The 16,940-nt window shown below is 38.6% G+C and overlaps 2 protein-coding genes across 2 annotated transcripts; one reads left to right on the top strand and one right to left on the bottom strand.

The window, feature by feature from the left end:
- Positions 1 to 322: 322 nt before the first annotated feature.
- On the bottom strand, positions 323 to 7,700 carry LOC133788938 (NAC domain-containing protein 40-like). Its single transcript, XM_062226607.1, has 4 exons — positions 7,355 to 7,700; positions 4,854 to 5,107; positions 1,387 to 1,668; positions 323 to 754 (listed from the first exon to the last, which is right to left on the bottom strand). Exons 1-4 carry the CDS (start codon positions 7,545 to 7,547, stop codon positions 350 to 352), a joined length of 1,134 nt encoding a protein of 377 aa, XP_062082591.1. The 5' UTR covers positions 7,548 to 7,700; the 3' UTR covers positions 323 to 349.
- Positions 7,701 to 13,464: 5,764 nt separating this feature from the next.
- Positions 13,465 to 16,575, top strand: LOC133792455 (uncharacterized). Its single transcript, XM_062230362.1, has 6 exons — positions 13,465 to 13,598; positions 13,995 to 15,111; positions 15,362 to 15,603; positions 15,739 to 15,879; positions 16,003 to 16,226; positions 16,283 to 16,575. The coding sequence occupies exons 1-6, from the start codon at positions 13,465 to 13,467 to the stop codon at positions 16,573 to 16,575; spliced, it is 2,151 nt and encodes a 716-aa protein (XP_062086346.1).
- The last annotated feature ends 365 nt before the right edge of the window (positions 16,576 to 16,940 follow it).

The raw sequence follows: 16,940 nt of genomic DNA, 5'->3' as shown, positions 1-16,940 counted from the left end.
GCCCTAATTAAGTCAGCTCTCTCAACTGAGGATGTTTTAATTTCTTTTATATGATATATGTGATGAGCTAATAAAGTGTCATGGATATATATGATATTTGGGAGAAAGAGAAATCTATTAAAGACCTTGGAACCATAACTTGTTGATTAGTGCATTGAGCTAATTTGTTACATAAAATTCTAAGAATATTATTCACACTAAATTTTCTCCCTATAACTTGTTCTATTTATTTATATATACTTCTTTTTTCGTACTTTTTCGCCATGCTTGTCAATATGCTTTTATGGTATACCAGTATTAAACAATTAAAAAAACAACTGGGTCGTGTGAACTAGGCTGATATTGACAATCAACGCAAGAAACCCTTATACAAAGAGTTGTATATGACCCTTCTCACACGCCAGAAACCTCCCAAGAAAGCCATAAAAGTGAGAAGAAGCAATAGAAGTACAAGTTGACGACTCACCGCTATCCTAAACAGTGAAACACTTTTGATATATTTTGGCGACTCCTCTGGAAATTCACCAATAAAATACTTTTTACTGGTTCGCGGTACTACCTTCAATCTGATTCTACGGTTTGCAGTACCCTGGGAAGCATCAGACTCCACCGGCTCTTGAGATCTCTGCACATTTTCGGGTGGGGCAACATCACGATGTCGCATGTGAAAACCAGAAGGTGTGGGTGTTTCGTCCAGCTTGATTATGTCGTCTTTCAGTATTTCCGCATAAAAGTCATCGTCATCAACATGATCCTGTAATTAGGCCAAAAAGGAACAGGAATCATGAGTGAACATCTAAGTTAGTACTATAACTTGGGCTTAAAACTGCCATTTCAGAAGCAATGTTCCAGACTAAACTAGGTCCGCATGCTATTCAAATCCTAGAACGGTGTATTCAATATCAGGCTCCCCTTCCTGCCCTGTGTAAAGGGAATATCAAACTCTAATAAATGATGCTCGGCTAAATCTGAATATTTTATTTATTTATTTTGAGTGAGAATAATGAGCATTGTAAACTAAATTCTAGGCTCATATATCCACGTACATAAGGGATAGTAATGAGACCGCAAGTTTCCTGTGTATGGATTATGCTGTTAAACTATTTCATCACCAAATTAAACTCTCTAAAACCAGTAATCGCCCACTATTTCACTGTATTCAAATTTTAAAAAACACTCGCAACCTCCTAAAATTGTAGCATTTATGTATGTTTTGTCTCTGTTTGTAGTGGTGGGAGCAAGGCACCAGCTTCAGGATTTCAATGTTGAACTTTTTAAAAAAAAAACATTGTATTGCATTTATATGAAGTCATGTGAAAGAAACTTCAGAGGGAGAATGAAAAGGACCAAAATGAATTTTTTATTTATTTTTCGAAAGAAACTAACCTTCTGATGCCCAGAACATTCTGGTTGTGTGTCCTCCGATGTGAGTTTTTGATTGGATTCAGTTGCAGAATCAGTTTGCTCAATAGAATAAGAATCATAACTACTACTCTTCTTCGAACAGCATTCAACTGCCTTGTCAGCTTGATCAGCACCAGCATCAGAGACAGCACAGTTACTATTGGGCACTGTTGCTATTGGTGCTTGAGTTGAAGAAGCTTGATTGGTAGAATCATTTAGACGAAAATCGCTGTTCTTTCGAAGGCGGCAAACAACCATGAAGTCCTGAGGTACAAAGTACAAAACCCAAAATACATTTCAACTTTTTATTAGGGAAAGCCATATTCACGGTAAGAGATAAAAATAAATAGTGAAGAACCTTTAAGGGGGACAGAACTAATTCTAGGTAAACGAGACAGACATATATTTAGCATTTCAATAGTTCGACAATGCATAGGACATCTCCACCATATTATTATTGATAGAATCCAAAGTTATGATTTATTATAGTTTGAAATCCAAGTAGGAAATGGTAACAAACTGATAAGCCTCCTAGCACGCAAGGTGCAATAAGAAACTGAATTAGCAGGTTTACCCCGTAATTGGTTGTTTGTTGTAATTAGATTCGTTGAGTCTCCAGGGGCATTTCGAAATTTTTTGTACATCATGGCATTTCAATTAAGCTTAGTTGACTTCGGTTGCTAAGTTGAGATGAGATTAGAGAGTTCAAGCCTTCAAGGTCTCTTGAATGCCTGGTGTACCCATTTCTATTTAAATTCCACCACTGTTTTCTGTGACTGTTTGTGTGCAATACTATCACAAACTAATTCCAATGACTTGAACTTGTGATAATTTATTTGTTGTTTATGAATAAAAATCTGCTGGCGAATAGTTTAGCAGGTATACAGTCATCACTCAAATACTGATGTGACAATAAGGTTATAACTTGGAGAGTAGGCAAATCAAACTCATCTTTTAAGAAATAAAACCTAACACCAACTTTTAAAAGGAAAGTCTGGCACTAAGTTTTGCTCCAGTAAGGAGAGGCATAAGCCTCGAGACGATTATGAGGTATAGGCTGCGCCTTTTTTATTAAAAAAATAAATAAAGAACAAAGAATTTAAAAACACCAACCATTTATATTCAAAAGCTCTAAATCATCATGTTTTTTAGGTGAAATAAATAGAAACCAAGAGCTAAAAGTCTACATAGATATATTTATTTTCATTTCAAAACAAAACCTCAAACTAGATTTTTTTTTTTTTTTTTTTTTTTTTGCAGAAAACCCTCAAACTAGAATTAACGATAAAAAATTAATGCAAGAAAAAAGTGAGTGAAAGACACCTACTGAGAAGAAACCAAACTTAAAAAACTGAAACCAAAAATTACAAAAACAGATTCTCCCAAATGCCAATATTTGGTAAAATCAGAGAAAGGGACTGCTTTAAACTCATTACCACTTTTTAACCATATGGCTACCAAATTTTAATCTTAATCCCAGATACACTCGACGACGACGTTACTCTATGGATCTTAAAAAATTCTCTTGTTTCTCTCCAAACACAAAGCCTAGAAAATAGCCTTACGAATCATCTCATACCCACAAGTCCCATAATTTAGGACAGTACCCACCTGACTGTGGAGAAGTGTAACCCTCTTGTTCAGGCATTGAGGCCCTCAAGCCTCAAGGCTAAATCTTGATGCCTCACCTTGAGGGAGCTTCAAAATCACCTTCTCAGACCATATCTAACAAAGGCCTTAAATCAAAGTAGACGTTACAACCAAACAGTGATAGCTCTGTTTATCATCTATCAGGCATCCACAAATCGAACTTCCACAAAATATTTAAATGTTTTTTTTACTATATGCCCAAAAACATTGATGGGGCTGGGACAAAGAGAATACTTTATAAAGCTAACCAGCTGGAGATCAAGTTGTCACACTAAATCACCAGCAAAAAATGTTTAGAAACTGACACAGAGCAAGGGAATAAGAAATCCAGAAGAGCAAGGTGACAAGGAGAGCATGCTTCAACAATTTGTACAAATACAACAAGAGAATTGTCTTCTTACAAAGAGAGAGAGAGAGAGAGAGAGAGAAAGTATTGAATCTGCTCACAAATGAGTGAATTTTGAAAATTATAACATTACTTGGCAAAGAACTTTAAGGTGAAAAGTGCGTTTAGCATTGCTAAAAATTGCATCAAACTTTTTGGGAAATGACAATTCATTGGGCACATCAATTGGTATAAGAAGTTGGGATGTGTAGTTTTACTTGAAAGGGAAAGCAGGGGGAAGCTGGGTGAAAATTAAAGATGGGAAAACTAAAAAAATATGTTGAAACTGAAGTGATAATGGCAACAGCAAACTAATTTTCATGCAATAACAAATAGCTAAATTAGAACAAGAAAATCTTGACTGACCCAATAAAATAAGGACTCAATTATGGAGCCAAACTAAAGAAATGCACCCAGAACTGAAAAAGGAAACTCTCAAGGAAAAGCCAAAATCCCTTTATTATGAACATCATGGCTACAGAGAAAATAAGTAGGTCAGTCCACACTCCACATTACACTTCCAGTTGCATTCTACCTCATTTAGTACACTATAGAAAATAAAGTTGAGTAACTAATACACAAGTAAAACATCTTCAACAAAAGAGAATGTGAACAATGATAAATTTTTTATATCTACCCAATATGGGTAGCTCAAATGGTCAGGCATGTGGTTTGCTCCCACAAGGTATGAGGTTAGAACCTACATAGTAATTGCTATAGTTTCCTAGTCCCCTAAAGTTGTCGGGTTAAGCAGTGCTAGTTTAAAAAAATGATAAGCTTTTTATATTTAAGATACAGTTCTGTGTTAAAATTAAAAATGAGAAATAGAATCTTGGAGGCACTTTATGACTACTCACTAGTAGTACAAAGAACAAACCAGTGAAGTGGATCAAACTAGCAGGCAACTCAATTTTATCTGGAAATTAATCGAGGTCTAATATCAAGAAGATGAAATCAATTTTCAACATCTTGATTCTCTCATAATAAAAAGTTTGCTTCATCTCCATAATACTTTTTGGATCATCAGATGTAATGATAGATGAATATTATTATCCTAAAAAACAAAGGTAGAAAAAAAAAACCTAGGGACCAAGACATTGGAATCTATTCCGAGATTAATTTAGAGGAAATGAAGTTTGAACGGCTCATACTAAGCTTATGTTTCCCTTAGCTCCCCAATCAACGGTATTTTGGAAGTGGGAGATAACCAAAATGGTTGCAATTCGATCAATCCCAAATTCTTATACAGTTAACAGTATTACAATAAATTATTAAGGCTCTAAGTTCCTAATTGATTATTAGTTAGACAAATCACAGGATCGATATATATTATACATCAAACCTATTACCTACTTAACACAATAGTAATGTAGCAGCATGAAAATTGACTATGAAGTAATACTAACAAGAATACCTGGGATTTGTCAAGCATGCAGTATTCATGCATAATCCATTCCGTCCTTTCTCCTCTTGGTGCACGGCCTATGTGGAATACAAGTGTCCTTTTGGTACCAATAAATGTCGAACCTGACTTAACATTACGTTCTTTACCCGTGGCCTTCCAATAACCTAACTCAGTCGCCCTCCTACTCTGCGAGCCATTTGGATACTTCCTCCCACGAGGAGAAAAGAAGAACCACTCGCTGTTTGACGGAATCACAGACTTGGCTAGTTAAAAATACACCAGCACTAATCAGATGTGCAAAAAAAAAAAGAATGATAATGTTAAAACTCTCGAAATGAACATTGAGAATAATAATGTTAAATGCAATTCCCTTGTTTTCGCCAAGGACATGTGTTTTTGTGCGCATTGATCAAATTTCTAACAAGTGTTCTATTTGGTTTACCCATGCTAGAAGAAGGAAGGCAGTTTAAAAGTAAAACACTTGGGCCAACAAGTGGTATGTTCAAAGAGTTGTTATACAGGCCGTTGCTGTTGCACCCTATTTGATTAGTGTTCCAGCCTAGTGGCTGAGTTAGTTGCTGGTATTAGATTATTAGTAATTAGAAGTGTACATGTTGCTTGGAATTTGGTGTGCAAACCCAGATTTAAAGGAGGTCTTGGTCTTGGTAACTTGGAGATGAGAAACAAAGCACTCCTTATGAAGTGGCTATGGAGGTTCCCTTTGGAAAACCAGTCTCTCTGGCATAAAGTAATAGAGAGTAGATATGGAGTTGCTGATAACTTCTGGGGTACTGAAAAGGGAGGAAGGCTGTCATCCAAAGGACATTGGAAAAGAATTGCAGTCTTGTATGATGATTACCTAGGCCTGGTCCATTTTAAGTTTAGGAATGGAGACAGGATAAGGTTTTGGGAAGATGTTTGAGGTAGGGAATGTTGCTTTTAGGAACTTGTTCCTGACAAAGCACTAGTTTCTCTGGCTAAGAATAAAAGTATTAACGAGGTGGAGGTTGGGTCTAAAGGGGTGTCTAGTTCCAGCATTGGGTGGAAATTTCACTTTAGAAGGAGTCTTCAAGACAGGGAGGTCTCGAACCTGTTGGTGTTGATGCAGATATTAGAGCAAAATCCAATTTTTGCTCTGTTGGATGACAGAAGGGTGTGGAACTCAAACACTCATGTAAATCAGCTTTTCATAGACTTAGTTCTCACCATTTGCTTCCTGAGGAAAAATGGGCATAAACAGTTTGGAAAAGTTGTGTACCATCTAAAATCAAAGTGTTTGGATGGCTTCTAGCTTAAGAGAAACTAAATGTTCATGAGTAATTACAACAGAGAAGACCATATCAGGTGTTGTCTCCAGGATGGTGTGTTTGTTGGAAGAAAGATGGGGAGACTTTTCCCAATTATTTTTGGAGTGCCCTTTCACTCAGGTGCTGTGGCACCAGATGATAAGAGAATTTGGTATATAGTGGTGTATGCCTCATACTTACAGACGCATGTTGTTGTGTAAACTGAAAGGGGTAGGAGAATTTCTTCATAGTGAACAGCCGCCACTCTAGCTATTTTATGGGCAGTTTGGCTGGAAAGAAATGGCAGAATATTTGAAGACATAGAGAATGCAGCAAAAGGCCTGTGGGAGAAGGCCAAATTCTGGGTTGCATCGTGGGTCTACAAGACACAAGGATTGAGGGACTGTCCTTCCTAGATCTCACCAGAGATTGGGGAAGTTTTCTGCACTAAGCAGTATTTGTCTTATGGTTCTGTTTTACAGTATTATATTTATAATTGTATTCGGACACTTAGAGGTCATTTCTGATCTCATCTCTTTGTATTGTTCACAATATTAATACAAAGTTGTTTCTTTTCGAAAAAAAAAAAAAAGAAGTGTACAGAGGGTTAGATAGCTACATGTAGGTTGAAGTCAGAAACTGACTTTGGGAGAGGGAAACTTCTCAAATTAATCATGTAACACTACTGTTTGATCTCGAGACCAGTCCTGATTAATTTCTTTCTATAACATCTTCGATACTATTCTTCACATTTTTATTGTATTTTTCTTTGCAGAAAATTCTGCCCCAAACTTTCACCTATTAAGATAATTATTTTTCCCAGCTTTATGGTTTAGTCTTTTGCTTTACCTATCTTTACGTTCTTATCTAAAAAGAAATTACTTTCGGAAAGTAAAGCTCTTTATGATAAGCATATACTAGCTGTAAAGACCACCATTTAAGCACAGTAGTCTACACCTTTTAGGTTCCAAATACTAAAAATCAAAATTGACAAATTAACATGAACAACGAACGAACATTCAATATCCAAATTCTTTCAAAAATAAATAAATAAATAGAAAAATAATAACAACTACATCACAACTGATTCGTTCTCTATAAATGTTATCATGCCCTAATAGAAAAGTTACATTCTTAAACGAAGAACAAACAAAGAAACCTAAACCTCGCGACAATAAAGACATAGATATAAAGAAAGAGATAAGCTATTACGGGAGGTAGTACCTGGTAAGTCCCAGGGCTCATACTTCCAAATCTCAACCTCGGTGATGACCTCAATGCTCTTCTCCGAACCCTCCATCTTTTTCTTGAGGTAAAACGATATCAGCTCCTCGTCGGTGGGGGAGAACCTGAAGCCCGGGAACATGGAGGACGCCGCTATGGAGAGCTGCGCCTCCCTCGAAGAAGTTCCGACCATGGCGGCAAACGATGCTTTTAATCGGCGTCGTTTTTCTCGTTGGAGAGGTAAATAACTGAAAGTGAAAACGTAATAAACAAGGAAAGGAGGAATTGGAAGGAATCACGAATTTGTTTCAGGTGGGAAATAGGAAACTGAGGAAAAAAAACAAAGGTTTAAACTTTAAATGAGGTTTATTGTTTGTTGTATTGTATCACTTCTTTTCCCATTTTCACTTTCTTTGGTTTGCGTGTCCCAACTCCAAAGTGGTTGCCCTTGCTGAAGGGCACGTCACACATTTACTACAGATCAAAACCCTCACGTGATCTTTTATTGTTTATTATTTTTAATTTACTTGGGAGTATAAAAAGAGAGTTAAAAAAGTAAATAATAACTTTTTTTTACTGTATTAATAATATCGTGTTAATCCAATTCAGATTATTTTATTTGTACTTTGAGCCTTAGTCGGTACGAGTAGATTGGATTGAACGGACGACCATATAGACTACACGCCACACCATAGATTAAGCGTTAGTCGGTTTGCAGAAATAGATTGGATTGGACGGGCGACAATATAAGTTATTAATAATGGATATTGCACTCCCACTGGTTTTTATACTTTGATTACAAAATTTTATTTACATTCATACTATTTGTCTATACCACGTTTTACAAATTTGAAAGACTCTCCCTCCAAACCATCAAACCCAATCGCCAACTTTGGGCCACTCACCTACTACATGCATCGGACAAGGACGAAGAAGAGGTGCTGACGAGGTCGCCAGCAGAAGTCGTCGGAGGAGGTCGTACGCGTTGGTCAAAGTTGTCAGAGGTGAGACTTTAACTGCATTTTTCACCCACTACAAGGCTCGGGGTGGTACCGTTGGAACATTTAACCTTTTGGTGTTCTTCTTGAAAAGCTCATTGGTGTAGGAGTAGAAAGATAAATTCCTACAGTAGTATCAAAGCCAAGTTCTTGGCTTGAGAACCTTTAACACCAAAAGTATAAGCTACGTGTGTGGACAAGAAAAGTCGAGTTAATTTGAACCAAAAATATTTTATATCAATTAACTCTAATTCATTTTCTTACAGATAGAGAGCAGCCTTCGAATACTTTGAAACAACTTGTTATACCCAGATTTCAAGCCATGTTAAATGTGACCTCGAAAGCTGGATTCGCAGGGAATAAACTCGTAAAGTTCGAAGTATGCTCCAGGACTAAATATCGAGCCAGCAAGACTGAGACGACCTCGAATGTGGTGGCCTCGAAATGTTCACGATCTCGAAGGGTAGCTCCCAAGACGCATCTATCCTCAGGGATGACCTCGGGTCAGGGGTTACGAGCCTGACACACGTACGATCTCGAAAGCCATGTAACCTCAGGAGATGTCATTAGCTTGAAAGCTGATGGGAAACCTGGGAGAATAAGGCCTTGGGGATATATGATAATAACCATGAACATCTACAAGTGTTATTTATAAGGGACGTGTTCTGCATTTATTATTGTAAATCCCATAAAATCATGAGATATTATTTGATTAGTTATACGCCCCCTGGTCTTCAGGGGACGTTTCCTTTTATATCGGATTACAGGCATTTAAAGCCATTTAATTTATTTACACAAAAAGAGTAACTACCCAAAATATGTGGGAAAGTATTCTGCATCCTTCTCTATAAATAGAGAGGTCATGCACCATTGTAAAGGACGGAAATTCTGAACTTGGAGAGAAAACTCTGAAGAATTCATGCTTAAGAATTTTCAGAGATAATCTTGAGTTTAATAACAAAGACTCGTGGACTAGGCAGATTTAACTGCTGAACCACGTAAAAAATCGTGTTTTGAATTGTCATATTTTAATTGGCTATTACTAGTAATTGTTTACGTGCTCTTCTTTCACTGTTGACGAAAAACGGCGTCAACAAAACTCAAGAAAAATTAGGGAACAAACAATGATCACAAGAACAAAGATACAAATCAAAGAAAATAGAAAGATGAGAATCAAACACAAGATTTATAGAGGTTCACCCCCAAATCAGGGGTTATATAATGTCCTACTTCCTTAAAGTCGTTACTATGTGAGTTAAAAATATGTCATTAGCTCACTAATCGAGGTTTTAGGTTAAAAGTGTGACTAAACTGAAGTTAAACTCATTTAACGACAAAAAATTATAAAATTTGGACATTCATTGAAATTAGAGAAAGTTATACAGTTAGGATCCCAAAAAAATTGTTTAGAAAATTGTATTACAACTCAAAATATACACACGGTCGACCTAGGCGACAAAACAACCATCACAGTACATTTTCCCAAAAATAACCCTAGTTATGGCAGCCAGGCAGGCCGAACATGTACTCATCGCTCCACGCTCTCCGTACTCATGGTTGGTCGACCTTTCCTTTGTCCTAACCTGCACCATAGAGCACCCATGAGCCAAAGCCTGAGCAAGAAAACTCAACATATAACATATAACATAACATTCAACAGTATACCACAAAGCAGCCAATGGGCTAAACACATAACGGCCTAAGTCGTCCCAGGCGCTTTACCAAGCCTTGGGTTCGCAGTCTTCACTGAGTGGGTGGATTCAGCACCCCATGAGGGTCTCGCCCCTGGTTTTCTTTTAAGAAGTAGATTAATTGCTATTTCTCTTCTTCAGAAAGATTCTTACCCACCTTTACTACCTTTGTGGGGTCTTCGAGCTTGACCTCCTCAAGCTCTACTAGAGGTTCGAGGTTAGCCATTTCTTCTATTCTTGGGTCGATCTCTTCATCTATCTCGAAGACCATCCCATCCTTGTTCTAAATAATTACAAGTACCTGTGCACTTGTTTGCTTCTTTCCCCTAACAGAGATGCTATAGCATTCCCTCCTGGCCAGCTAGTCCCCTTTCAGCGACCTGATGCCACTAGAAGTCGGGAACTTGATGGCCAGGTGCCTAACAGATGACACTGCCCCCAACCCAACTAGGGCAGCTCTCCTGAGCATTACATTGTAGGGTGATGGGAGGTCCACCACGACAAATTCCATTATCTTGGTTACAAAGACTGGATAGTCTCCTAAGGTCATAACAAGTTCAATGGATCCCATACAGGCAATCCCTTCTACTGAAAAACCATACAGTGTGGTTGCACATGCTTTTAAGTCGCGAAGCGCGAGTTCCATCTTTTCTAGAGTGGCTTTATGGAGGATATTCACCGAGCTCCCATTATCAATCAGAACTCGGCGTACCCTCTTGTTCGCGAGCTAGAGGGTTATGACCAGGGGTCATTATGGGGAAAATGGACGTGTGTTGCGTCCTCTTCAGTAAAGGTTATGGGTTAAGTCTCAACCCTTTGTTATTTCAGAGCTCATGGTTCGGGTTCGTAGGGAAAACCGTCTCTTTTGGGCATTCCTGCCCGATCCTGCGATATGAGGTCCCCCCGAGATGGTTATTACATCTTCTCCATCAATCGGAGGGGGTCACTCATCATCCCGAGCTCGGGAGTTACTGTTTTGGGTAGGTGGTGCAGCCGCTGCCCTCTGGCTTGTGGAAGCTTGATTGAGATTTTGGTTTCTGACGTACTGTCCAAAATAACCCCTCAAGATCAAACCTTCGATTTCGTCTTTCAACTATCGACACTCATCGGTTGTATGTCCGATATCTCGGTGAAATATATAGTATTTATTTGAATCTCTCTTTGCTTCTTGGTTCCTCATGGGGTCAGGTCATCTGAATGGGATCTGGTTTTCATTAGTCAGGTACATATTCTCCCGAGACTCGTTGAGTTCAGTATACACCTTGTATACAGAGAAATATCTGTCCCCTTTCTTCTTCTTCCCTCCATCTGCCTCAGGGTTATTCCCTTCATTTTTCTTCCGTTTAGAATGGTTATCCCTAGGGGGTTTCGAAGTTGAGGGATCTGCCGAGGTCGAGGCAGAGTTCATGTTTGTCGTTGTAGTTACGGGCTGAGAGGTCATGTTCAGTGCTGACCTCGCCTCTTCTACATTGACAAACCTCTAGGCCCTTCGATTGAACTCGGTTAAAGACCTGGCAGGTTTCCTTTGTAAGTCTTCCCAGAGGGGACTTCCTGGCATTACGCCTGCTCTAACCGCCGTCAGGTGACCACTATAATTGACATCTCTAGCTCGAGCCCCTTCTAAGTTAAACCTCGTGAGGTAACTTTTTAGCAACTCGTTTTGTTGTTGTCGGACGTTGGTTAAGGTTGAGGCCTCGGGCCTAATGCCAACCATAGCCTTAAATTGTTTTTTAAAGTCCCTAGACAATTGATCCCAAGACACGATCGAATGCCTTTTGAACCTCTTAAACCAGTTTTTTTCTGGTCCTATAAGTGTGGCTGGGAACAACATACACCTGAGCTTGTAACAAACATTCTTGGCTCGCATAATGGTGTTGAACGTGCTTAGATGGCTATAAGGATCTGAGTTTCCGTCAAATGGCGGGATATGAGGTATTCTAAATCCCTGAGGGAACGGGGTGTTGGAGATATGTGGGGCAAAAGGCTTGAGCTCTTCATCGAACTCTCCATCCTTGTCCATGTTACACTCGTTCTGTAAGAGCATGAATGCTCTCTCTAGTTGTTCAATCCTTTCTTGGACTAAGTCCACTGGAGGTCTAGCCTGGACCTGAGGGGGCTGGTTATCGTTAATAAAAGCTCCAGCTCCCTGTCTCTGATGCAAACCAAGGATCTGGACATGCTGATCATACATGTGGGAATGGAGCTGGATTTACACTAGACCCTTTGTCACTTCCTAGTGGCCCAATTACAAGACTTAGAGCCAAGAGTTTTAAGGAAGCACTAAATGGGCTAATCCAAGAGAATTGGGCTGATTCTAAAAAGACCAAGATGGGCTCAAATAATAATCAAGGCTTAGTCCATGTCATCAAAGAAAGTGAAGAGGCTAATTAACATCCAAAAATGTAATCAGCATGGTTTAGTCATTAAAGGGCATGAATTTGATGAGTTTTAAGGATATTAAATAGGGGAATGCCAATGGCATTGGCTGGTTATGTTAATGCATTGAATTTAGTCATTTAAGTTATTTTTGGCTGCCTTTTGAAGTCCAAAATGCCTAAAAACGTTGGGAGTTATTATTTTTGTGTTTGTGTTGCTTTTAAGGCTGAATTATGACTTTTCCTATTCTTGGAGGATTGTTCCAAGTATATATAGGGGTTTTATGAACATTGTAAAAGATTATGTTTTGGAGAAATATTATTATTATTGTGATGTGTGTTCCTCTTCGTTCTTGAAAGAACTCTTGAACTTATCAAGTTAATCTTGTGGCGTTCAAACAACCAAACTTATCACCTTGATCCTTGAGATATTCTTAGGTTTCCTGGTGTAGTGTTTTCTATCCTTTGTAGTCTTGGTTTTCATCTAATTAGGTGACGGGTCAAGGCTCAAAAAATCTTGGGGTTCCAAACAATCATTGTTATCGGGTTTCATCACAATTGTTGGTGAGGTTCATATCATTTGGTATCAGAGCTTTGGTTCTAAGGCAAGTTTGAATATCTTTTATTTTCGTTTTCATGTTCCCTACTGTACTTGAAAAAAAAAGAAGAACAACATAAAAAAAAAAAGAAAAAAAAATTACAGGATTCCATTAAGAAAAATTTATTCCTTTCAATCTTTTTTCTCACGGTATTCAAGTTCTTGATCTTTGATCTTTTGATGAGTCTTTTTTCCCATCTTGATCTTTTGATGAGTTTGGTTGCTTCTCCTTTTTGAATGGTTACTCGATTATTTTGGATTAGTTTCTTAAAGCTCAATTATGAACTAAAGAAGACACAAAAGAGTGGAAAAAGGCAAGAGTGTGTGAGGCCATAAGAGGGTAAAAGTCGTTTAGAGTGAAAACACGAGTGCAAGTGTATCAATTGTTGAGTGAAACGCGTGAGGGAGTGCTTGTGAGGATTCTAACTTTGTTTTGCAGATTCTAAACATGTCCAATAATAATCAAGAAGAAGACACAGCCGAAGATTTTCGACAACCCATACGTCCGAACCTCCAAATGCAAGCGTTGTTAGGGGAGATGAGGCGTATGATGAGGGCTGAATTGGAACCTATTCATGAGAGGTTGGACAGGGTAGAAGCAGGAACTCCTAGGGAACAGCAATAGGACAACCCCAATAGGCAACAAGGTGGGCGTGTTCCATGGTGGAATGTTGAGGAAGAGGCTAAGTCAGAGGAGTTTGATGAGCCATATTTGAACTGGGGCAGGTTTGAGCGTGGGTATGGGAATAGAGAAGCTAGGATGGGTAGGCCTAGGTGGGATAATGATTTAGGAAACATAAAGATTAAAATCCCATCTTTTCAAGGTAAAAATGATCCTGAAGCTTAATTGGAGTGGGAAACTAAAATGGAGATGGTGTTTGATTGTCACAACTACTCCGAGATAAAGAAGGTTAAGTTGGCAGCAATTGAATTCACCGATTATGCCATTTTTTAGTGGGATCAATTACTGATTAATAGGAGCAGGAATAGAGAGCCACCCGTGGACACTTGGGAGGAGATGAAAATTCTTATGAGGAAGCGTTTTGTACCCAGCCACTATTATAGGGGATTGTATCAAAAGTTGCAGAGGTTAAATCAAGGTTCCAAGAGTGTGGATGAGTATTACAAGGAGATGAAGGTAGCTATGATCCAAGCTAATGTAGAAGAGGACAGGGAAGCCACCATGGCTAGGTTTTTGCACGGTTTAAATCGAGAGATTGCGGATATAGTTGAGTTGCAACACTATGTTGAGCTGACGGATATGGTGCATCAAGCCATAAAGGTGGAGGAACAACTCAAACGGAAGGGATTGTCTAGGAGGGGACAACCTATGGCTACCACCAGCCTATGGAAGACAGCTCCAAAAAGGGACGAGCAACTACAAAATAATCCAAAATTTGAACTCTCGAATGCCAAGCCAATGACCGCCACTACTTTAGGTAACGCTGGTTCTTCTACTTCTAAAACACGTGATATTAAGTGTTTTAAATGTCAGGGGTGGGGACACATAGCTAGCCAATGTGTAAACAAAAGGGTGATGGTGATTAATGCCCAAGGAGAGCTTGAGTCAAAGAATGAGGAAGAAGTAGATGGTGATGCCATGCCACCTTTGGAGGATGCTGATGATGAGCAAAATGCTGTGGTTGGAGATTCATTGGTAGCAAGGCGAGTTCTCAATGTGCAGATTAAGGAGGAAGAAAGTAACCAAAGGGAGAACTTATTTCATACTCGGTGCTTTGTAAATAACAAATTTTGCAGTGTCATTATCGATGGAGGGAGTTGTACAAATGTAGCCAGCACTTATTTGGTGGAGAAATTGGCCTTAACAACTTTGAAACATCCTCACCCTTACCGGCTTCAGTGGCTGAATGATTGTGGCGAAATCAAGGTGACAAGGCAAGTGTTGGTGGCATTATCCATTGGCAAATATGAGGATGAGGTGCTTTGTGATGTGGTTCCTATGCATGCATGCCATTTATTGTTCGGAAGACCGTGGCAGTATGATTTGAGGGTTACGCATGATGGATTCACAAATAGGTATTCTTTCACTCTTAAAAGGCAACCTATTACTCTTGTTCCATTAACTCCAAAACAGGTCATGGAGGATAAACTCAAGTTACAAAGATCAAATGAAAAAAATAAAGAAAGGAAGGCTGAAATAGAAAAAAGAAAAGAGTTTAAAAATAAAGAAAGAGAGAAAAACATTGATCAGGGTGAAAAAGAAAGAGAGAGGATTTCAGCCATAGTGAGAGCAAGAGAGGAAACATTCAGTTATATTGCAAAAAAAAAGTGAGATCAAGAGAGCATTATTTTCACATCAACCCCTTATTGTACTCATGTACAAGGAGGCTCTTTTATGTACTAATGATCTCGCTGGTACTTTGCCGAGCGATATTGTTTATCTTTTGCAGGAGTTTGAAGATGTCCTTCCCGAAGGGGTACCTTATGGCTTACCTCCAATTCGAGGGATTGAACATCAAATTAATTTCACACCCAGTACATCCATTCCAAACCGACTTGCTTATAGGAGCAATCCCGAGGAGACCAAGGAGCTTCAGAAGCAAGTAGGTGAATTATTGGAGAAGGGGTATGTGCATGAAAGCATGAGTCCTTGTGCTGTTCTGGTGCTATTAGTTCCTAGGAAGGATGGAACATGGAGGATGTGTGTTGACTTCCGAGCCATCAACAACATAACGGTAAAGTATCGTCATCCCATTCCTAGATTAGATGATATGTTGGATGAATTGCATGGTTCTTGTGTCTTTACAAAAATTGATCTTAAGAGTGGATATCATCATATTAGGATGAAGGAAGGTGATGAGTGGAAAACTGCTTTTAACACTAAATATGGTTTGTATGAGTGGTTAGTAATGCCTTTCGGTTTAACTAATGCTCCGAGCACATTTATGTGTTTGATGAACCATGTTTTGCGTGCATTTATTGGCAGATTTGTAGTTGTGTATTTTGATGATATCCTAATTTATAGCAAAAACTTGGAAGAACATGTAATGCATTTGAAATCTGTTTTGGAAATTCTAAGAAAAGAAAGGTTGTTTGCTAACCTCAAGAAGTGCACCTTTTGCACGAATAAACTTGTGTTTCTTGGTTTTGTTGTTAGTAAGAGCGGAATTGAGGTGGACGAGAAAAAGGTGAAGGCAATTCAAGTAGTGGCACGCATCAATGATAATGCCTACAAGCTTGACCTGCCAGGTGAGTATGGTGTTAGTGCAAGTTTAATGTTGCTGATTTGTCTCCTTTTGATGTAGGTGATGATTTGAGGACAAATCCTTCTCAAGAGGGGGAGAATGATGCAAACCAAAGATCTGGACATGCTGATCATACATGTGGGAATGGAGCTGGATTTACACTAGACCCTTTGTCACTTCCTAGTGGCCCAATTACAAGACTTAGAGCCAAGCGTTTTAAGGAAGCACTAAATGGGCTAATCCAAGAGAATTGGGCTGATTCTAAAAAGACCAAGATGGGCTCAAATAATAATCAAGGCTTAGTCCATGTCATCAAAGCAAGTGAAGAGGCTAATAAACATCCAAAAATGTAATCAGCATGGTTTAGTCATTAAAGGGCATGAATTTGATGAGTTTCAAGGATATTAAATAAGGGAATGCCAATGGCCTTGGTTGGATATGTTAATGCATTGAATTTAGTCATTTAAGTTATTTTTGGCTGCCTTTTGAAGTCCAAAATGTCTAAAAATGTGGGGAGTTATTATTTTTATGTTTGTGTTGCTTTTAAGGTTGAATTATGACTTTTCCTATTCTTGGAGGATTGTTCCAAGTATATATAGGGGTTTTATGAACATTGTAAGAGATTATGTTTTGGAGAAATATTATTATTATTGTGAGGTGTGTTCCTCTTCGTTCTTGATACACGAGGTGGGTGCTTTGTTGGCCTCCTTGTCCCAGC

The sequence above is a fragment of the Humulus lupulus genome, chromosome 7 (assembly GCF_963169125.1).
Source record: "Humulus lupulus chromosome 7, drHumLupu1.1, whole genome shotgun sequence".
NCBI classification, from domain to species: domain Eukaryota; kingdom Viridiplantae; phylum Streptophyta; class Magnoliopsida; order Rosales; family Cannabaceae; genus Humulus; species Humulus lupulus.
Note: the sequence above shows the minus strand (reverse complement) of the source record. Positions and strands in the feature narration are given on the sequence as shown.